We start from the raw sequence: 23,599 nt of genomic DNA on the forward strand, positions 1-23,599 counted from the left end.
TCCCTCTCTTTCAGCCCAACTTGCCTCAAAGGATTGTTGTTGTGGGGAAAACAGAAGTAGGAAGGAACATTAGGTATGTTCCCTGCCTTGAGTTATTCACAAAAATAATAAAGGCAGGGTAAAAACAATCCTAAAATAAACAAGAATAAAACTCTCCCCCACCTCACTGAAACGTACTTTGTTCTTGGTAATTTGCTTGTCTGTATATTTTATGTTATTGCTATTTATTATACTAACTTGCCTTCGATATTAATTATGAGTCCCCGTCAGAGCCGATGTGGGAAGGAGGCAGAGATGAATGAAGAGAAGAGAAACAAATCCAGGACCAGGCAGCCTTTTTTTATAAATGGGTGGCGGCAGATGGCAGACTAGAACTCACAATGTGGAAGACAAAACTTTTCCTCTTTTGGATGCAAGTAAAAGGGTGCAGAATTCATGACGGTATTTAATTGGGGCCAAAGAAGTTTGATAGGGCTGATTCAGATCGTTGGTCATCCATAGCACAAACGATGTCAGCTCAGGGCCCTATCACTTCTAAACAGACCCTGCAGTTTATGGAGAACAAAGAATACAAGTCAAGGGTCCATCTTTCAGCTTAAGGCAGGGTGTTTATATCCTTTCAAAAAAAAAACATAGTAGGTCTACACAGATTGATTCATAAACTGGATCTATTCCTACTTAAATCAGGGAAATTGCACTTAGATTGAAAAAGACTTTATATTCAGCCGGGTATCCCGCCAACACATTGAACCTCTGAGTTGTGAGAGCCAGCAGAAGAGTTTCACATTTTGAACGTATGTATTTAATCATTTACACGCAAGGATCGGACAGTCAGTTAGAAACCACAAAAAATAAGGAAAAGATATAAATATACGTAGTCCTCGATTAACGATAGCAACCAGGACCGAAATTTCTGTTAAGTGACACGGTTGAAAGCACAGTGTTACGTTGCCTGCACAGTTTAGCAACAGCACTTCCAGTTGCGGTCCTTAAATGAATCCCAGGATGTGTTTTAAGTGCAATATCACATGATCATTGTTTGTGACCTGCGGGCTTCCCCACTGCCTCCTTGTCAAGAGCTGGCAGGGAAGTCCATGAGGCTTCCCCATGTCCATGAGGGCACTGCGACATTATGATTGTGAACTGGGCACCAAATTGCCAATTGCAATTGTGTGACCACAGGATATCTGCAACAACCAGAATTCCAAAGATTGGTCCTAAAAACCACTCGTTCATCGTTTGTAAGTTAAAATGATCCCCAAGTAAGTATTCGTTAAGCGAGGACTACCGGTATATGTCATAATCCACTTAGTTAAATGCATAATCACAAAATGTAAATTGGGAAGTAAGGATCATACTGGTTTGATGAAGTCAATACCTCCTGCATTTACACTGCAGTGAGGCAAGTGTTTTACTATATTTCTTGTGTCTTATGAGCATATCTTAAAAAGAGTTTAGTGTAAAACTTATCTGTTCCTCCTAGAAATTTCTGAAGACTAGATATTATGTAAAGTTCATGAGCATCTCTGTAAAAATTGCAATGAAAAACACAAGCACAAACAAAAAGTTATAATCTTTGCAGAATCACACGGGCGTATATGCTTAAAATGCAGTTTTACACTCTTCCAACCACAAATGAGCCCAAAATTTCCATCGCTAAGCAAAGTGAGTTGATAAGTGAGTTTTTTCCCCATTTCACCATTTTTTGTCCCAGTTGTCAAGCAAATCACTGCAGCTGTTAAGTGAATCATGTCATTAAGCAGATCTGGTTTCCCCATTCACTTCGTTGGTCAGAAGCTGGCTGGGAAGGTTACAAATCATGATCACATGATCCTGGGACATTGCAACTGTTTAAGTGCATGCCAGTTGCCAAGTGTCTGAATTTTGATCATGTGACCATGGGGATGTTACAACGGTTGTAAGTGTGAAAAGTGTGAAAAGCCACTTTTTTTCATTGCAGTTGTAACTTTGGTCACCGAATGAATGGTTGTAAATGGAAGACTACCTGTATTATGTTTGCTGACTGAGGGTAAAATGTTATGGCTGGCATAATTTTTTTTCTTAAACTAGGGCGGGTTCAAATCTCTTAGAGCAGGGGTGTCAAACTCAAGGCCCAAGGACCAGATCCAGCCCGCAGGGTGCTCAGATCTAGCCCATGGGACCGGCCTGGAAATATCAAAGGACCGGCCCATGGTACCTGTGCCGGCCAAATCTCACCCCCGTATAGCCTGTTTTCGGCCGGCAGAGGCCGCCGAAGCCAAAAATGGGCCACGGGAGGACATATGAGCCCCCTCCCCACCCCGCTTTGGCCAGCAAAGTGCTGCAGGAGGCCGTCCAGGCCGAAAACGGGGCACAGGGTGGCTTTCCCCCATTTTGGCCAGCAGGGTGCTGCAGGGGGCGTTTGTCCTGTCTCCCACTCTCCGCTCCCCCCCATCCCCCGAGCCAGCCCATGGAGGAGAACCATGAGCCTCGGTGGCGCAGTGGTTAGAGTGTAGTACTGCAGGCTACTTCTGCTGACTGCAGGTTGTCTGCGATTTGGCAGTTCAAATCTCGCCAGGCTCAAGGTTGACTTAGCCTTCCATCCTTCCAAGGTGGGTAAAATGAGGAGCCAGACACTTGGGGGCAGTAGGTGGATTTTGTAAAAACAGCTTAGACAGGGCTGAAAAGGACTGTAAAGTGGTATATAAATCTAAGCGCTAGTGCTGTTTGTGAGTATTTCTGGAGCTGAGGGACCTGCAGCTCAGTGATAAAGCAACATTTTGAACATGGTATATATAATTTGTTCAGAATAATTTGTTTTTTGGCCATCCTGCAAATCTCTCTCTCTTTTTTTTCCTTTCCTTTTTTTTTGATTCTGGTATGTCACTTTGATATTTGGGTCAAGGAGAAAAATAGGACAGATGTTTTTTAAAAGTTTCTTTTTTTACCTTCAGTTTTGTGCCAAAGAGTAAAACTGCGAAGAAAGTGGAATTGTAATTACAAACATTTTTATTTTAAGACCCCCAAATGGCACCGCTTTCATCTGATTTACTTGTTGGGGAGCCCTGGATCAGGGAGGCAAATCTCAAAATCCAATTACCGCAATCTTAATATAATCTTAATTGCTGTAATCTATTTTATTGTAAAGTCAGATAAATGTGCGGTGTAATAACTGCTTAAGTGCAGGGGGGGTGTTCTGGTCTCCGTCCCATTAAATTATAGCTACCCAAGCTATTCCAGCCAAACCACCAAATATATTTGACACCCAGCCCCCGAAGCTCAGACAATATTTTAAGAAAGAGTGAAACCATTTTGCCAGAGCACCTGGGCTTTTTCTAATGCATCCAGTAGTAGTTGTTTTTTTTCCCCAGCAGTGAGTTGCTGTTTCAGCCTTTGGTGTTTTTTTTTTTTAATTTCATTTTGGGTTTCCTTGTACACATCTATGCATTAGCCAGCGGTTAATTAAATAAGAGGTTGTTTTTTTAAAAAAAAAAGTTGCATGTATATGTGGGGTTTATTCCCCTCTTCCTCTTAGAATTGGGAATATAGAGAATTTGCCCCATAGCACTGCGTTTATTTGGGTTTTTTTTTAATTTCTAATTTTTAAAAAAACTTTAGTCCTCAACTTAACAACAGTCTGTTCAGTGACAGAAGTTACAACGGCAGTGGAAAAGAAAAGACTTATGGCCATTTTTCACACTAACAACCATTACAGTTTCCCTGTGGTCATGTGATCAAAATTCAGATACTTGCCAATATTTGTTATTTTTTAATATTTATTTTTTATGATTTTACAGGATAAAATACGAAAACAAATATAGTAGGAAAAATAGGTGAGGGAAAAGAGAAGGGAAAAGTGCAGAAAAGAAGGGAAAAAGAAAGAAAAGGAGTCGACTTCCAACTCCCTTTGGTGCAGTAAAATAAGATAGTAACATCAAATCTCAACTTTTTACTTTTACATAGTAGTATAAATCAGGGATCTCCAACCTTGGGAACTTGAAGACTTGTGAACTTCAACTCCCAGAATTTCTCTGCTTTGGCTAAGGAATTCTGGGAGTTGAAGTCCACAACTCTTCAAGTTGCCAAGGCTGGAGACCCCTGGTATAATAAACTAACTATTTCTCTATCAACAAATCTATCTAATCGGTAAAACCCAAAATCAAAGTTTCAGTTTCTTTCTTCCTCAAGCACAAAGTCCAGAAGCGGTTTCCAAGTAGAAACAAAAGTATTTATATATATTTTTCTTTTATCAAAACAGTCAACTTAGCCACTTCTGCTAACTCTACACTTTTGCAAACATTTATCCATTGTGGGACTCGAAGTGTCCTCCCATTTTTGTGCATAAACATCTATAACATTAAAGTTCCCAATTATTTTCCCCAAGTCTTTTTCCATTAAACCCAAAACTAAAGTTTCTGGTCTTAATATTCACTTTAAGACTCTTCTTTATTAGAATAATAGCTCGATATCCTGCTTCGCTATGAAACTATGTGAGCGGGCTTAGTTTTTGGGGAGGAAAATGGGTGGGTGGGGGCTACCAGCATCCATCGGTGTTCATCTGACTAGCATCCTGTCAGTGTGTGGGAGAGTTGAGGGCTGTTTGGAAACTGAAACTGTATTTGCTGTGTGAGTAAGAAGGAGACAGGAAGGAGCCTGGGCGTGGCTTAGCTCAACTGTTCTGTACTAAAGCTGTTTGCTGCTCTGAAACAGAAACTCCTCTGCTTGTGTTTTACATTTGGAACAGATTTCTTTTCAGGTGGGGAAGGGGGAGTAGAACTCCTTAGCATCAGAGCATGTTAATAATAATAATAATAATAATAATAATAATAATAATAATAATAATAATAATAATATACGAAATACTAATGCTCTGAGGATCATTTCGAAAAATCCTTTCTTTGTGAGCACTTAGAAGCCAAGAGGAACATACCTGCCTAATTTCAAGTTTGTGCGCTTTACGGTTCTAGAGATTTTGTGATGATGCGTGAGTGATATTTTATATATGTAGATGAATCCTAGTCCAATATTTCTTTGCTTTATCACATGTCCAGCCAGCTGATTCATATTTATGATGGTTCCAGTCTTCCAGGTGATGTGATCCCCTTTTTTGCAACCTTCTGACAAAGCCAGTGGGGAAGCCAGATTCATTTAACGACTGTGTTCTTATTTTAACAACCGCCGTGATTCATTTAACAACTGTGGCAAGAAAGGTTGTAAAACTCGCTTAACAATGGTCTCAACATAAGCAGCAGACAACTCGGGCTCAATTGTGGTTGTAAGTTGAGGACTATCTGGAATCGTGGGCGTAAGAGCAAGCCACCTGAGGCTGTTGCTGCTGTTGCTGAGTTCCAGCAGGCCTGATCTTAAACCCACAATGTCACAATCCCGAGAAGGGGACACAGATAGGCCTCTACTTGCGAACGTAATGGAGCCTGCCCATTAGGATCGTAAATCACGACGGTTGCAAAGCGAGTCACCCATGTATCTGACCCACTTTTACCATCTTTTTTGCAATGTGTAGAACAAATGCCACTGTCCTAAAGAGAAACCGATTGTTTGCTGTCAGCCATTTCACCGAAAACCAGAAATGAGTGGCAGTTTTTAACAAAGCCATCATAAAATATAGTCATGTGACCTTGGGCCACTGAAAATGGCCGTAAACGCAAGCCCGTTGCCGAGCAACCCACATGCAGTCACATGACCATGGGGGGGAAAGTGACTGTCAGAACTTAGGAACTGGATTGTAAGTATCCCCAAGGGAGATCCCGTCATAAGTCAAAGACTATCTGTACCATGAAGGCGTCTCAGAAGATGGAGGCAGCAGCTGATGGGTTGGTTGGTTGGTTTTTTGGATTGCAGTTGTTGATTCCATCACTTTTGAGAAGGAGATAGAACCCCTTTCTGTACTGTGCAGCCCAAATGCCACCCTATCATAGAATACTTTATTGGCCAAGTGTGATTGGACACACAAGGGATTTGTCTTGGTGTAAATACTCTCAGTATACATAAAAGAAAAGATACATTCATTAAGAATCATTCTGTTCCCATAGACAATGGTTGGCTATCCAGAAGTTGAGGAGTAAAATTCGGAAGAAAGTAGACACCAAGGCCAGTAAAGGAAGGAAAATCCGGTGAGTAGGAAGAGGCACTGCGTTTTCTGCTCTCTTAACTTCTGGGTTCTGTCATCCCCTTTTATGAAAAAGCTAAAAATAGTGATGTTACAAACAATTCCGTTTGGCTCTTTAATAATTGGTTTTCTGAGGGTATTAAAATAGATCAGGGGTCTCCAAAGTTGACAACTTTAAGACTTGTGGACTTCAGCTCCCAGAATTCTTCAGCCAGCCATGCTGACTGGGGGGTTCTGGGAGTTGCAGTCCACAAGTTGCCAAATTTGGAGAACTCTGAAATAACTGGTGAAATATTTCAAACTGCATTGTTTTTGTTGGGGTCCCTCATGCTTGCAGAAGATTAATACCAAGCTCAGGTTTTCTATAGACATTTTACCTCATATTTCAGCAAGTCGACCTCAGTACAACCATCCATATCATTCATCTTTGTGGGAGGCATCATTCCAAACCACCAATCAAATTTTTTTCCAAAAAAACTTCCAGTCCCCCACAAACAACTTCGCAGAATTCAACGGCCACAAGGCAGCCTCCGTTTCTGAACTATTGTGTGGGTGCTGATCTGAATGAGCCCAGAGAACCAGAATAATATGGACAACAAAATTTTCATCACCCAACTAGGTAGCACCACCAGTGTGAAAAGGGATTCGGCTTTGCAAATTGAAGTTGTTGTAGGTAAGTAGGTAGATGTTACCTAGTTGAGTAATGGAATGTCTGAAAGAAAACAACCAAGCTGAGAGAGTATCAAGGATCCCAGAGTCCTCCTCCTCCTCCACCTCCATCACCACCTTCTCCATCACCTCCTTTCCACAAACTTCCTCCTTCCTCCCTTTTAGACTTGATGATGTTACCTAGTTGGGTCATGAAATGTCTGCAAGAAAAACAACCAAGCTGAGAGAGGACCAAGGATCACAGAGTTGTTTTCTTCCTCCTCCTCCTCCTCCTCCTCCTCCTCCTCCTCCTCCTCCTCCTCCTCCTCCTCCTCCTCCTCCTCCTCCTCTTCTTCTTCTTCTTCTTCTTCTCCTCCTCCTCCTCCTCCTCCTCCTCCTCCTCCTCCTCCTCCTCCTCCTCCTTTCTCCTCTCTTCTTCTCTTTTTTTTCTCCTCTTTTCTGCTCTTTCTCCTCCTCCCTTTTTCTTTCTCCTTCTGTCTTCCTCCTCCTCCTCCTCCTCCTCCTCCTCCTCCTCCTCCTCCTCCTCCTCCTCCTCCTTTCCACAAACCCCACTCCCTTCTAGCCCTGATGACCAAACTAGGTCATGAAACCCCTGCAAGAAAACAGCCACGTTCAGAAAGCACCCAGGACCCCCACAGTTCAATTCAGAGCTGCGAACGCATCCTCTTCCGCCAAGCCCCTCTCTTAAAGCCCCTTTTCCCTGGGACGGGTAAAGCTTTTCTATCGGAAGCTCTTCCTTAATGCCTTCTCTTTACCTTTCCTCCCCCCCCCCCCCCCGGCCTTCCAGGTATCATGTCCACAGCAAGCTGGTGAGCTTCATGGCACCCATTGACCACTGCACAATGAATGATGATGCCAGGTTAGTAAGCAGTTAATTACGCTTCTGGAAGGGCTTTGTGACAGCTTGATATTGACCTGTTCTTCAGCCTGTCACCATCTCAGGTTCTTTTGTATCAGCCAGCCATTTGTCACAGGCCAGGCCGCCCCCTTTCTGCAGGCTGAGCCAGCTGTGAACGCTTCCCACACCTCCCTGCACCCCCCCCACCCACCCCCGCCAAATTGCACACGGCGTTTTTCCACAGTTCAGCCCAGCCTGTGCCCTTGATATTTGCCGCTTCGGTGCTTCGGGGAGAGCTGAGTTTGTGCGCTGCCTGTGTGCTTTTAATTTCCTTTTTTTTTTTTTTTTCCCCTGCAGCCGGGGGTGGGGTGGGGGTGTGTGGGGGGAGAGACAGAGAATTGCAGTGTTGCAGCGCCTTTTGTGACATCTTAAAAAGAAGAGATTTACAAGGATGTAAGCGCGGGCCCGCAAAACGCACGCGCCCCCCCCCCCCAATTGTTTCCGTTTTAAAGTTGCCACCGAATTTTTCCTTCCTTTCTTTCGCTGGAACAGATGTTACCTGTGGTGATCCCTCCGGAATTAGATTATTTGCGGGGGGGTTGTCCTTTTTTTTTTCTTTTGACAGGATATTGTTGCAAGTTCAAGATAAACATATGCGACTCTTGTGGGCTTAGTCCGTTTAATCAAAGGCATAAAATGGATTCTAGTCCGTGAAAGCTTATGGCATGGTGAATTTATTAGGTTGTAAGGTGCCATAAGACACTTTGCGAAAGATCAGACAATAATTTCTTGGCTTAAGAGTGCTCTCTCTCTCCCTCTCTCTCTTCTCTCTCTCTTTTCTCTTTTTCTCTCTCTGCCCTCTGTCTCTCTCCCTCTTCTCCCCCGCCCTCTATGTCTCTCTCTTTCTGTGTCCCTCTCCTTTCTGTCTCTCTCTTTCTCTCTCTCTTTCTCTCTGTGCCTTCTCTCTCTCTCTCCCTCTCTCCTTTCTCTCTCTCTCTTCTCTATTTTCTCTCTCTTTCTGCCCTCTGTCTCTCTCCTCTCCTCTCTCTCTTTCCCCCCTCTGCCCTCTCTCTCTCTCTTTCTCTCTCTCTCTCTCTTCTCTGTTTCCCGCCTCTATCTCTCTCCTCTCTCTCTTTCTCTCTTTAATTCTTTGGTGAAGTATCAAATAATCAAATATCATTAAGTCTTCCATTAACTACAGTTCCTTGTTTTAGCCAACCCAAGAAACTTTGTTTAATGGTGTTTGAAACAAACCACTGTTTTCAGCAACTCCTAATAATGACTCAGATGTCATTTGAATATGGCTTTTGTTTTTTCAGCAGACTAACACAGCTTCTCGCTGGGAGATTTTAAATGAAAAATAAAAATCAGCGATGCTAAATAATGCTGGTTGCTAAACATGCACTGATTTCTGCTTCATGATACAGTTGTGAGACGTATAGTCAGTGCTGTTGATGCCTACAATGTATGTGAAGACAACTGTCCAATTTAAAATTCCAGTTTATACCTTCCCATTCCCCTGTGTTTGCGTACGTGTGTGTGTGTGTGTGTGTGTTGTAATGCAAAGCTCATATATGCATGAAGGAGGGAACAGTAATAATAACAACACTGCTTTCTTTAGCGGCAGTGGAAGGTAATTTCATTGTTTGCAAGTGTGAATTACTAGATTGAAAATGCAAATACACATTTCACAGTGGTGTGATCATGCGCTCAGCCTTTTGCTCTGTTAGTTTCGAGGCTTCACCCCAAAACAAATAAAGTCTCGTGCAGTGGGGAGCGCTGCATGTTTAGATTGTGAAAAATCAGAAAAACAGGGTTGTGCTTACTGCCTATAAAATAAATTAATTGTACAGAGATAGCTGATAACACTGAATTCCAACTAAAGAAGGAAAACCAGATAATCTTCAGAGGTAGGAGCTATCCATCTGGGACCAGAGCCCTTTGTTGGAAAACAGTTACTCATGAATGGTTCTCCCTTGCCCAGATTTTAAACCAGAAATTGTCCCCAGAGAATAAAACATGGGGAAGCCAAAAAAAAAAAAAAAACCCTGTATGGGGTTAATGAACCATCTAAGCCATGATATAAATTAGACTGTTGTTTGGGGAAAGACCACAAGGCCAAACCTTTATTCGTTAAGGGCGTCTTTGAGGTAGAGAACCACAGGAATAGTAAAAAGCACTCTAGAACGCTGTTTCTCCACCCAGGCCCCTTTAAGATGGGTGCATTTCATTTCCCAGAATTCCTCAGCCATGCTGAATTCTGGGAGTTGAAGTCCATCCTTGTTAACGCATTCTGGCTGGGGTATTCCGAAAGTCCACACCACCTCTTAAAAGTTGCTCGGGTTAACAAACACTATTGAGCTATACTATACACTATATACTATACACTATAGAATCTAAGTCATTATAATTGCAGAATGGGACGCATTGGGAATTCCTTGGAGTTCCATATGGTGGCTTAAAGTGATAATTTGAAAGGGGTCCATCTTCACAAATGTCCTCACCCCCACAACACATTTTCCTGAATTAGGTTAAAGGGGTTAGCGCGTTTATAAAATCCCAAGCATGGCTAAAATTAGTTATATGCCTGCAAGGTGGATAGATTTTAGGGGCCAGTTACACTCTTCCCCCCTTCTCTCTCCCTCCCTCCCTCTTTCTCTTTCTTTCTCTCTCTCTCTCTCCTGGAGAAAAGGAAGGAAGGAAGGATATTTTACTGCTTTGAATTATTTTTAAAAATATTTAAAATTATTTTTAAAAGACAGGATACAAATAAATGGTTGCCTCTACATGAGACGGTTGGCATAAAAATCATAAATCAGTAAATAAAAAATTTAGCTTCAGCAAACTAGATTGCACCGTTAATCTCGGTGTACACAAGAACTGATTGCAAGAACTTATCAAGTCAGTAGCCCTCTTTAACGACTCAGTCCTCCAAGAAAGAGAGCTGGAGAGAAGGAGCAGCTAAAGGGGGAAAATTCCTCTGATAAAATATGTCCTGCAACACTTAATTGGTTCCAAGTGCTTCAACCCCACCCCTTCTCCTGGTGATGTAATGAAGCCTTGCCGATGTTTCCCTTGGCAGGGACTTCCGATTTTGCTGAGATTTCCTGGAAGAAATGATTAGAAACTGCATTTCCCAAAGAGTTTACAATTCCAATTTTTCCAGCAATCCTCCAACTCCGGTTACTAATAAAGGTTAATCGGAATAATGCATCATGTGGCTGCTGCCTGCCATTGGAGTTATGGTTTAAAGCAGGGGTCCCCAAACTTGGCAACTTTAAGGCTTGTGGACTTCAACTCCCAGAATTCCTCCTCCAGCCATATTAGCTCAGGAATTCTGGGAGTTGAAGTCCACAAGCCTTAAAGTTGCCAAGTTGGAAGGCCCTTGTTTTGAATCATGGCTGGGCAGAAGGCAGTTCTGGATCTAGCCTCAGATTTGCTAGGTGAGGTGCAGGAGGCTCAGATGGATGTGTCTGAATCCTCAACACTTATCCATCATGCCAACTGGAATGACTCCTCTGTGCTCCCAGTTTTGCTTTGCCATTTAAGGTTGGGATCCTGGGCGTATCCTGAAGGGCAGAGATTGAGAGGAAAGGACGCAAGGGCAGAATCCTTGGCAGGAGAGCCTGGAAGGTTTTAGCTGCACCATCCACTGAGGGGAACATGATTCTGCCAATTGAGATGACCTTGTTCTTAGAGTGGGTGATTCTCCAGTTTTCCTTTCCGGTCCTTTTACTGTACAGCCAGGGATATCCAAGCTTGACAGCTTTGAGGCTTGTGGACTTCAATTCCCAGAATTCCCCTGCTGTGAATCGAAGTCCACAAGCCTTAAACGTTGCCAAGCTTGGATAGCCCTTCTGTAAAAGTCAGGAACCTATACACCAAATCAAAGCCTTAATGCAGGAGTCTTCAGACTTGACAGCTTGAAGATTTGTGGGCTTCAACTCCCAGAATTCCTCCTCCAGGCATGTTAGCTCAGGAATTCTGGGAGTTGAAGTCCTTGCCAAGTTAGAGGACCCTTGCCCTAATGCCTCAATATATTTCCATGGCATAAAAAGAGACTGGGTCAGAGAAATCCGAACTAGACTGTGTTGTTTCTCTGTGTCATATAATATATGTGGGTATATACATAATTTTGTATTTTTTTTATTTATTTAGTTAGTTTGTCATGTTTATGTATATATTGGAGGAGGTCACCCTTTGAGAGCTATATGCAACAACATTTCATTTTAATGTATGCTGATTAGTGTACAGTCAAAGTGATAATAAAGTTGTTATTCTATTCTATCCTATCACATCCCATCCCTTTTCCTATTCCCATTCCATATATTCTGTTCAGTCCTGTCCCATTCTATTCTATTCTATTCTCATTCCATTATTCTATTCTATTCTCATTATTCTATTCTATTCTATTCTCATTCCATTATTCTATTCTCATTATTCTATTCTACTCTATTCTATTCTCATTCCATTATTCTATTCTATTCTATTCTATTCTATTCTCATTCCATTATTCTATTCTACTCATACCATTATTCTATTCTATTCGCATTCCATTATTCTATTCTCATTCCGTTATTCTATTCTATTCTATTCCATTCCATTCCATTCCATTATTCTATTCTATTCGATTCTATTCTATTCTCATTCCATTCTATTCTCATTCCATTATTCTATTCTATTCTCATTCCATTATTCTATTCTGTTCTGTTCTATTCTGTTCTCATTCCATTATTCTATTCTGTTCTCATTCCATTATTCTATTCTATTCTATTCTATTCTATTCTATTCTATTCTATTCTATTCTATTCTATTCTATTCTATTCTATTCTAATTCCATTATTTTATTCTATTCCACTCCACTCCATTCCATTCTACTTTATAGTCTTTTAACTTGCATCTTTTGGGATTCGGCGTCTGGAAACACACAATTATTGGATCTGTGGGGGAATTTGGCTTTGAAATTACAGTAATCCTCAACTGTCAAGAGTTCATTTTGTGACCGTTCAAAGTTACAACAGCACTGAAAAAAGTGACACGATCATTTTTCACACTTATGACCATTTTGCAGCATCCACGACTGTGTCATGTGATCAAAATTCATATGCTTGGCAGCAGACTCATATTTATGACGGCTGCAGTGTCCTGGGGTCACGTGATCCCCTTTTGTGACCTTCTGACAGGTAAAGTCAATGGGGAAGCCATATTCACTTCACATCTGTATTACCAGCTGAACAACTGCAGTGATTCACTTAACAACCGTGGCAAGAAAGGTCGTAAAATGGGGCAAAACTCATTTAACGAATGCTTCGGTTAGCAACAGAAATTTGGGGCTCGATTGTGGTTGTAAGTCAAGGACTACCTGTATTTTGGGCGTAGAAATTTTGCAATTCCCAAGAAAAGACCATCACTACAGAGGGTTTTTTTTTTCTGCTTTTATCTTCTGCCATCATCTTTTCCGGATGCTGAGAACAAGCTTCTTCCCCTTCCACTCCTGTTCCTGACAGAGTAAACTCACCCAGCCTAATAAAGAAGGCAGTGAATTTGCTTATTTAATTATTTGTGAAGTTGTTGGCTTCTCCCTCCCTCTCTCTCCCTCCCTCCCTCTCTTTCCTTCTCTTTTTATTACTTCTCCCTCTCCCTCTTTCTCTCTCCCACTCCCTCTTTTTCTCTTTTTATTCTTTATTTTTCTCTTTTTATTTTTTCTCTCTCCCTCTTCTATTTCTCTTTTCTCTATATATATATTTCTCTTTTCTCTCTCCCTCTATTTCTCTTTTTTCTTCTCTCCCTCTCTCCCTCCCTCTGTTTCTCTTATTCTCTTTTTCTCTTTATTTTCTCTTTCCCTCCCTCTTCTCTCTATTTCTCTTTTCTCTCTCTCATTTTCTCCCTGTCTCTCCTTCTTTCTCTCTTTCTCTTTTTATTCTCCTCTCTACCCCTCTCCCTCTTTCTCTCTTTTTCTCTTTTTATTCTCTCTCCCTCTTTCTCCTTTTCTCGCTTTCTCTTTTTATTCTTTCTCTCCCATTCTCTCTCTCTCTCTCCCCCTCCCCTTTGGTAATCCAGCCATACATGTGCCAAACCCCTTTTTCATTACTGCGATTTCTATCCTTTAAAGGCACGAAAAAATTAATAAGAATAAAATAAATAAAAAGCTAACCTGTTTTACGAACGGCCGACGTGATTTGTCATCTTTTCCCAGTGAGACAATTTGTCATCCCTTGCCTGGAATCTGTTAACAAAACAATCAAGCTGTGAAAAGGAGAATTCATCCCGGACACAGGAGATATTAAAGTACACAAAGAAGGTGCTTCTCCCCCCCCCCCAATCGCCCCCCCCTCTGCATCTCTTTAGACACGGCCATTTCTTTGCACTGATTAATCTATCCAAATTTCAGTGCAAGTGGGGGAAAGGGAAGGAGAGGGGAAGTCAGGTAGTCCTCGAGTTACCACCACAATTGAGCTCAAAATTTCTGTTGCTAAGCAAGACATCTCTGAAACAAGTTTTGCCACGCTTTGCGACCATTTTTGCCACCGTTGTTAAGCGTATCTGGCTTCACCACTGAGTTTGCTTGTCAGAAGGTCACAAAAGGGGATCGGAGGACCCCGGCACGCTCCATCCGTCATATTTGCCAAGCATCTGAATTATCCTCACCTGATCGTGGAGACCTTCGAAAAGTTGTACGTGTGAAAAACGGTCGTAAGTCATTTTCTCCACATTTTAACTTCGAACAGTCACTAAATGAACTGTTGTAAGTCGAGGACTACCTGTATTTCCCAGTCACTGTTCCTCGTTTGGTGTAGGACAAAGGCAGATTCCTGCACGCCTAGCCAGGGGTGATTGATTTCTGTATTCTATATAGATTAGCGTAGTCTAGTGGTTAAAGCACCAGATAGGCTGTCCTGCTCACACACACACATACCTTAGTGGGTTTATTAATATTCCCCCTGCAGCTCCCTTCACCAAAACCCCCAGAACTGTGCCGATTAAGTCCAGCCACAAGCAGACCAATGCTAGACCACAGAACAATGGCCAAGGAGTCTGCAAGGCACTTAAAAGTTTCCCAAACAAGATAAACCCACCAGGCAAAATTAAATCCACAATATAAGAGGGTTCGCGAGGCAAGAAAAGCCCAGACTTCACAAGGCACGAGCCGAGCCAAGGCAAGAATCACAACCATCAGAAATCACACAGCTAGGAAATGAACAGGTCGTTTCCAGCATCGCCTCCATCTGTCTCCTGTGCTAAATAGCCAGCTTCTGCTGCAGCCCCTCAAGAAGGGCGAGTCCGCCTCCTCACGAGTAACTGGGCTGACCTCCTCCGTTCCTGCCTTTTCTCTGCCCAGCATGTTCTGGGATCAGCTGCAGCAGGCAGTTCCTCTTCATCATCACTGACCGATTGCAGCTCCATACTTTTCTCCACCTGAAGCCTCTGGGCTGTCTCGCTGCAGCTGTGCTTCAGCCACATCCCTCTCAGACGGCTGCTTGAACCCATTGACTAACTCCCCTCCAGAGGGGCCTGGAACTTCATGTTCTTCTGAGTGACACCTGGGGAGATAACTGGGGGTGGGAAGCACCCCAAGGGAGTCATCACTCCAGGCTAGAAATCAGGAGACGGTGAGGTGATTCTGGACCAATCATCAGGCGACTGTGAGTTCTAACCTGCCTTAGGCATTCACGACGGCTCGGTGACTTTACAGGTGTCAAACTCCGTCATGTGACGTTTCGCGACGTTCTCCCTCCTTCGCGGAGCTGAGGTGGGCGTGGCCCGCCCGTGAGGCATCTCACCTGTGGGCTGCCAGTTTGACACCGCTGCTTTAGGCCATCCACTCTTCTCTCCGTCCATCCTACCTCACAGGATTGTCATCGTGGGGGGGGAAAATAGGAGGAAAGAGGAGTGCTTGATATGTTCACCGCCTTGAGTGTTTTTGTTTTTTAAATAATAATAATAATAATAATAATAAAGGCAAGATACAAATTAAAGAAATAAACGGCTTGCGTAGCACTCTGATTTTCAAGCCAAATCGACCAGCACGAAAGGTCATCCAGCCAAGCCGAAAGGCAGGAGATCAAAGTTAGGGGGGAAGGAAAGGCGTCTTCGCCCGTCCCCAAATTTTTCCTGGGGAATTTGCCCCTGTGGGGAAGGAGACCCCGGCCCTGGGTTCAAATTTCAGTCACATCATTTGGGCCAAAGCTGCGTAAGGGCGGTGGGGGGGTGGGGAAGGAAGAGGGCCAACAGTCCTTCGCTTCGGTTTCCCAGTTCCCCCCCCCCGCCCCAGGAGTCCCTCCCCCTCCTCAAAGCAGTGAAAGGAAGCAGACAATTCCAACAATGGCCACGTGCAAGTCTATCATTAGAGTGGGACGGTAGCTCGGGTGCCTCCTCGCAGGCCAACCGGCAAAGAGATCATAGCTCTGGGGTGGGACGAGACACGTCGGAGGGTGAAATCGCATGGAGCATGAAGGGCAGAGGGAGGGGTGGGGAGGAGCACTTGGCATGACCAACCCTCCCCCTTTGTGCAGCATCCTTGGAATATAAGGCTCCTTCCCTTCCTCATTTCTCTTTTCACGAAGTCCGTATAAATCTTACCCTTTATCCAGGCAGGAGGCCAGCCAATCGGAGGTCAGGGCTCAATTTGGGGGATCTAGCCAAGAGCAGATCTGTGTGGGGCTAGGAAGATCAAACCTTCCCTGGGGCAGCCAGAGATCCTGCAGGCCTAGGCAGGTTTGTGGATTAATTTACGGCCCGTGTTTTACCCATGTTCTTCCGTGGGTTTCTCTGTGAACGTCTACGCACAGGCTTCTTCTAACGTTGCCCCCATCGTCTTTTTTGAAAATATATGTGTATATATATTTTGCGGTTGCTGCGGCTTCACGAGGGTGAGATTGCCACCTAGTGTTCATTTTCTTTTTCTTTTCAAGCTGGGGAAGGCAGGGGAGCTGGAAGCAGGAGGAGGAAAATTCGCTTCCTCAAGTTGTTGGAGGTTTCCTTGCAGTGGGCATCGCCCCATTGGCTGGGATCCAGGGCTGCTGTTGGCTTTGGTCGTCGCATGGTTTTTCCCCAAGAGGAAGGACATTCTTCGACGTTGGGTGTCTTGTAAGCCTCTTGTAGTGAAGTGTTAATACCATTTTATAATGCCTTGGTATATAATGCCTTGGAATATTGCATCCAGTTTTGGTCACCCCAATAGAAAAAAAAGATGTTGGGATTCTAGAAAGAATGCAGAGAAGAGCGACGATGATTAGAGAGGTGTGATGACCCGAGTGGAACACAAACGTAACAAAATCCAAAATGTAAATAAATGTCCTTTAATGCCTCCAACTTGGCCCCACTGTTCAATAATTCTCAGCTGGAGATAAAACGTATTCAAAAATAGTCTTCGAAAGAAAGCAATACAGTCCGAACTTAATGAGCAGATAGAGGTGAAATAAAAAACGAAAACAAACTACAGTGAACGAATTTCCACAACGGACCAGGATAAGTAATTACCAACTTCAAGGAGATAACAAGGCACAGTCTGTTGGAAGGATGCCAACCAAGATAACTTCAGCCCAAAATAATACGCACTTTGCTTCTGGCAACACTGTGTTGTAATCATCTCTCTTATATACTATTTTCCCCAGCTGCAACCAATGAGGGGGATCATGGCCACTTCCTCTCTCGTAAGCCAAGTTGTTTCCTTCTCCGTTCTTCCCTGCATGTCCTAGGATGAAGAGGGGATGGATCTGGTTCTTCCTCTGACTGCCCAGCCAGCCTTTGCCCTTCTCCAGCCTCCTCCACAACCTCCGGAGCCATACCTCCATTCCCCATCTGCTGTTCCTCCTCTCCCTCAGTCTGACTCTAACAAGGGCATGACAGGGGACTCGAGGCTAAAGCATATGAAGAATGGTTTCAGGAACTGGGCATGTCTAATTTAATGAAAAGGACCAGGGGTGACATGATAGCGGTGTTCCAATATCTACGGGTCTGCTCCAAAGAAGAGGAAGTCAACCTATTCTCCAAAGCACCTGAGGACAGGACAAGAAGCAATGGGTGGAAACTAATCAAGGAGAGAAGAAACCTAGAACCAAGGAGGAATTTCCTGACAGTGAGAACAATTAACCAGTGGAACGGCTTGTCTCTAGAAGTTGTGGGTGCTCCAACACTGGAAGTTTGCAAGAAGAGATTGGACAACCACTTGTCTGAAATGGTATAGGGTCTCCAAATATGTTACCCTGTTAAGTCCCTCCCTGAGACCCCCTGAAAATTGTTATTGCGCTGACTTTAGGATCTTTTGAGACTTAACCAACGGGGCTTACCTGCGCATCAGTGCAGCTCTCTAGAAAATGGTCATTCTTTCTTTCTAGCTGGGGAACAACTTGGTTGTAAATAAAAGAACAATCTACAATCTCCCATTAGTTGGTCATGGATAGGTTACAGAAAAGTGAACAAGTAGCATTAGGAGAAGTGTGTATAAAAATACACCCAAGAGTACTGAACCTGTACAGTTCCCCTTGATTTGGCTACGTACCAACTAGTTGTAATCTTGAAAGAGAGACCATAAAACTCATCAGTACAGCTTGGAGAAGTCCAAGTGGGTATAAGAACCAAGCATTCCTAGGGTGTTGCCTCAGTTTTCCCCTAGTTTATTCATCTTCATATGTGTAGGATTGTAGAATAGAATAACAGAGTTGGAAGGGACCTTGGAGGTCTTCTAGTCCAACCTGCTGCCTAGGCAGGAAACCCTACACCATTTCAGATAAATGGTTGTCCAGTCTCTTGAAAACATCCAGTGTTGGAGCATTCACAACTTCTGGAGGCAAGTTGTTCCACAGATTAATTGTTCTAACTATCAGGAAATTCCTCCCTAGTTCTAGGTTGCTTCTCTCCTCAATTAGCTTCCACCCATTGCTTCTTGCTCTGCCTACAGGTGCTTTGGAGAATAGCTTGACTCCCTCTTCTTTGTGGCAACCCCTGAGATACTGGAAAGACTGCTATCATGTCTCCCCTAGTCCTTTTTTTCATTAGACTAGACATACCCAGTTCCTGCAACTGTTCTTCATATGTTTTAGCCTCTTCTACTTGTATTTGTACTCTTGTGATCATCTTGCGTAATCTCAGTCTTGTAGTTTGCATAATCTCAGTCTCCGGAACATGAAAGCTCCAGGATAATGGAGGAAGTGGGTAGATAGGGTAGACTAATAAACTTTGGAGCAGTGTGTTTCTCAACTGTGGCAGCTTTAAGAGGCGTGGAGCTTTGAAAGCATCCTGTCGTATTGCATTACTGTTTGGTTTGGGAATATTTCTGCTTCGGACAGGAAGGCAGGGCAGAGAGTGGTGAGGATGGCAGAAAAGATGATTGGCAGTTCACTTCCGTCTATCCAGGACAGGGCACATAAGCGATGCTTGAGCAGGGTCCGCAGGATTGTCAGGGATGCTACACATCCTCTCTTTGTTTCCAACATATCCGTTTTCCTTGTTTCCTTCTGGGAGGGGACTTCAGGATATCTGATGTGGAACAACTAGATTCTGTAACAACTTTGTACCATGTAGTATTAATCTTGTTAAATCTCAAGACTTTTTTTCCACCATGTATTCAAAATGGACTGCACATATATTCATGTGTATGTATGTGTGTGTAGTATATGTGTGTGTGTGTCTATACACACACACATTGTGCATGTATGGGTATGGATACACACACACACACACACACACACACACACACACACACTGTATGTACAAGAGTTAGGTGGCGCAGTGGTTAGAGTGCAGTATTGCAGGCTACTTCTGCTGACTGCCAGCTGCCTGCAATTTGGCAGTTCAAATCCCACCAGGCTCAAGTTTGACACAGCCTTCCATCCTTCCAAAGTGGGTAAAATGAGGACCCAGATTGTTGGAGGCAATAGAGGCTGACTCTGTAAACCACTTAGAGAGGGCTGTAAAAGCACTGCGTATATGTCTAAATGCTATTGCTATATATGGGTATGTATATAGTGACAATAAATCTTAGCTTAGCTTAGCTCAGCCCACCCCAACTCAACTCATCTAGTTTGTCATCTCTAGTGTAGAATTACATATTATAAAAACATTGAATCACTGTGTTAATACCACTTTATAAGGCCTTGGTAAAACTGCATCCAGTTTTGATCGCCATGATGTAAAAAAGATGTTGAGACTCTATAGAAAGAGTGCAAAGAAGAGCAACCAAAATGATTAGGGGACTGGAGGCTAAAACATATGAAGAACGGTTGCTGGAACTGGGTATGTCTAGTCTGATGAAAAGAAAGACTAGGAGTGACATGATAGCAGTGTTCCAATATCTGAGGGGCTGCCCAAGGAAGAGGGAGTCAAGCTATTCTCCAAACACAATGGGTGGAAACTAATCAAGGAGAGAAGCAGCCTAGAACTAAGGAGGAATTTCTTGACAGTTAGAACAATTAACCGGTGGAACAAATTGCCTCTAGAAATTGTGAATTCTCTCCAACACTGGAAGTTTTTAAGGAGAGATTGGATAACCATTTGTCTGAAATGCTGTAGGGTTTCCTGCCTGAGTAGGGGGCTGGACTAGAAGGCCTCCAAGGTTCCTTCCAACTCTGTTATTCTGTTCTATTCTAGAAACATTTTATTATCCATAGCACTTCCTAGTAGTTAGAGAAGACAGAGGGGATCAAGCACATGGGGCTCAAAAGAATGAGATCATGTACCAGTATTAGCAGGAAGTCATTAAAGAAACACATTAATATGTCCTGTTTATTGCATATTTCAAGTAGGGCCATGCAATGCTTTGAATTCTGTCTCCATTTAGTGTTCTGCAACAGTGTAATCCCAAGGAAAGTTTTAGGTGACGATTCTGCTGTTTTTGCAGTCCGACGTACTGAGAGCACCTTTTATAGATCAATCTGAAACACTTTTTTAAAAGGAGATTACACCTTTCGCTATTAGGTTTCGCAGTAAACCAGCAGACAAAAGTAAATGTATAATGGAAGCCTTAAAATCAGTTATAAAATGTGTGATACAGAACAGGAAAACCCAACTCAACCGCATGTCCATGGAGATTCTCAGTCATCCAGGTCATGGTTGACCCAAAGGTGCTTGTTCAAGAGACAACTGAGCTTTCTTCGTTTTTCTTTGAAGATGTTTAGCTTCTGATCCAAGAAGAAAAAGCTGAAGAAGCTTTTTGGATGAGAAGCAAAAAAGTCTTCAAAGAAAAAACAGAAAGTCCAGTTGCCTCTTGAAAACAGCACCATTGGGCCAGCTCAGCCTCATGGTTTAAGCTCTGATTGCAGTAAATTAAATTAATCAATCTATGCCACGTTGAAAAAGTTTCACAGCTATGAATATTAAAAATTCAACAGAGAACAGATAAATCCTAAACATAAAACAGAAGCAGTGATTAATGATCTAAATATAATCTAGAATGGCAAGTGAGATAAGACAGTTTCAAAAAGTTTTAATCTGTCTTCTCTAGCTTGAGCAAACAAGCTATGTTCTCTGTCTGTCTGTCCATTCTTCCATCAAATTTCTGTGCTGCCTGTCAGACTTGTGTGCATCTTGGCAGTTTGCAGATAAAATGACAAAATTATACAAAAGCCAAAGTTAAAAACGAAATTAAAACAGGATCAAAAAGAATAATTGCAAAGTTAAAAAGCAGAGGGAGTACTTTTTGCACATTTGCTTTCCAAGCATAGAAATAATTATTGTTTCTGTCCCATGTTACTTATTTCATCTTGAAACCTGGCTTCAGATTGGTGTTTAACAAACTTATCCCAAAATTAAGATACACAAACAGAGGCATTCTGCCCATGAACAAGCCAGCTTCAGTTAATCATAGTTTCCTAGTTCATTTGAAGTGGGGAAAAAGGTGTTGGAAGTTTTCAGAACAGATCAGGATTTATTAAACTACAATTGGAACTTGGCTTAATATTCTGCCTTGTTCCAAAAGCATTGGAACATAATGGCCTAAGAATCACTGTAACAAATAGACAACAGCAACAACAAAAACAAGACTCCCCTCCATTGGGATTTTAAAAATGTGTAAAAAACGTAAAAGCTCATCCTGAGTAATAATTGAAAGTTTTAATTGCCTTCTGTGGATGTGATTATCCAAAGCCTCACAAGCAGATGAAGGGAAGGCGCCTCAGCTCCGTTCTGCAAGTGGAGTTTAGTCCATTCCCAAGTCGTCACCCCTTTGTCTGAAAATGCAAAGACAAAGGAGATCAATGAACGGAGGATTTATGGGAAGGAATAGATTTAGGCCAGCGCCTGGATATAAATTCAAGAGATGGGAAGAGTGCAAGCAGAAAGGAAAACGGAAAGTAAGCAGATTGTATTCCCGAGGAACAAAAGTGTCTGCTTCGTCTGAAACGACGTTTAAAATCTGTGATAGCGCAAATCCACAAAAGCAGCAAGCTTTAGAAAATTTAGAAAACAGATGGTCCTCAAATGATGATCACAATGGAGCCCTACATTTCTGTTGCTAAACAAGAGAGTTGTGAAATGAAACTAGAGCTCACCGTCTCCTGGGGATTGGCACAAAGTTACCCTGCACGCTTTCATGGCTAAGGCAGAACTAGAACTCACCGTCTCCTGGTAATTGGCCCAAAGTTACCCTGCTGGCTTGCATAGCTAAGGCAGAACTAGAACTCACTGTCTCCTGATTTCTAGTCCAGCATCTTAACTAACTACACCAAACTGGCTTTCCTCCTCGTATCAGTTTCCTTGCAAGGCCTAAATTGCAGGAAAATTTTGCACTCATTTAGTATCTCAACATTTCTGGTCTAGAACATGGTTCTCTCTCTCTGCTGTGGGCTGTGAGGCATGTCAAAGAGTGCTTCTTCAAGGAACCTACTTTCATATGTGGTGGACCTGCCCCAAAAGCTAAGAAATATTGGTGCAAAATTAAGAATTGGCTAGAAGAAATCACAAAACAAAAAATCAAGATGAGACCTGAGATATTTTTATTGGGTATATTAAGAGATAATATTTGTAAAAAATTACAATACATAATACTTCATATAATAACTGCAGCCAGAATCACCTTTGCCCAGAACTGGAAACAAGATAACACTCCTTCTGATATAATGATTATAAAAAAGGTTTTAGAATGTGCAGAGATGGATAGGTTATCAATGGAATTAAAAGATAGAGAAGAAACGGAGTACTATGAGATTTGGAATTTATGGTACAACTGGTTGGAAGGTAGACGCAAAGCTGATAAATGAAGGGCATGTAGAAGCTATAGTAAGTTGAGATAAATACTGTTTGTAAGCATGTAAATATTCAATTTATGTTGAATGTAAAAACAAATATATAATATATAGTAGCAACCTACATAATTGATAGTATGTCAATGTGAGTGAACACCAATATTGAAACGCTGTAATGAGTGGAAATGTGATAAAAAAATAATAATAATAAATATTATTATATTATTATTAAAAAATTATTTAAAATGATAAAAATATGATTAATAAAATTTATTTTTAAAATTTAAAAAAGAGGGTGCTTCTCTCTCCTCTGCCTTTAGGAAAGTAAATAAATCAGTGTTTCTCAGCCATGGCAGTTTGAAGATGCGTGGACTTCAACTCGCCAGCAATTCTGGTTGGGGAATTCTAGGAGTTGAAGTCCCCATGTTGCTGGCTGGGGAATTCTGGGAGTCGAAGTCCCCATGTTGCTGGCTGGGGAATTCTGGGAGTCGAAGTCCCCATGTTGCTGGCTGGGGAATTCTGGGAGTTGAAGTTCCCATGTTGCTGGCTGGGGAATTCTGGGAGTTGAAGTTCCCATGTTGCTGGCTGGGGAATTCTGGGAGTTGAAGTCCACACAACTTCAAACTGCCAAGGTTGAGAAACACTGACATAAATAATTAAGCCCAGGCACTCATGGAGTTTTACAGCCAATGACTCATGATAACTTTTTCCCGCCTCTCCCCGCAACCAGGTTTTATGATAATATAGTAAAAATATTAAATTAGAAAATGCCTCACTCGGGGTGATAAAACCTTACTGTGGTGGAAC

The 23,599-nt window shown here is 42.5% G+C and overlaps 1 protein-coding gene across 2 annotated transcripts in view; it reads left to right on the forward strand.

Annotated features, from left to right (window-relative positions):
• Positions 1–23,599, forward strand: part of AATF (apoptosis antagonizing transcription factor) — a 100,262-nt gene that overhangs the window by 71,343 nt on the left and 5,320 nt on the right. Inside the window, exons 10-11 of one of the 2 annotated variants that reach the window (XM_026710243.2) lie at positions 6,030–6,110; positions 7,563–7,634. In XM_026710243.2, coding sequence (XP_026566028.1) covers positions 6,030–6,110; positions 7,563–7,634 — 153 coding nt within the window. The remainder of the gene's footprint in view (positions 1–6,029; positions 6,111–7,562; positions 7,635–23,599) is intronic. The other variant, XM_087925338.1, reaches the window with a different exon arrangement.

Source organism: Pseudonaja textilis, chromosome 1, assembly GCF_049901715.1.
Source record: "Pseudonaja textilis isolate UNSWEBS1 chromosome 1, rPseTex1.2, whole genome shotgun sequence".
In the NCBI taxonomy this organism is placed as follows: Eukaryota; Metazoa; Chordata; class Lepidosauria; order Squamata; family Elapidae; genus Pseudonaja; species Pseudonaja textilis.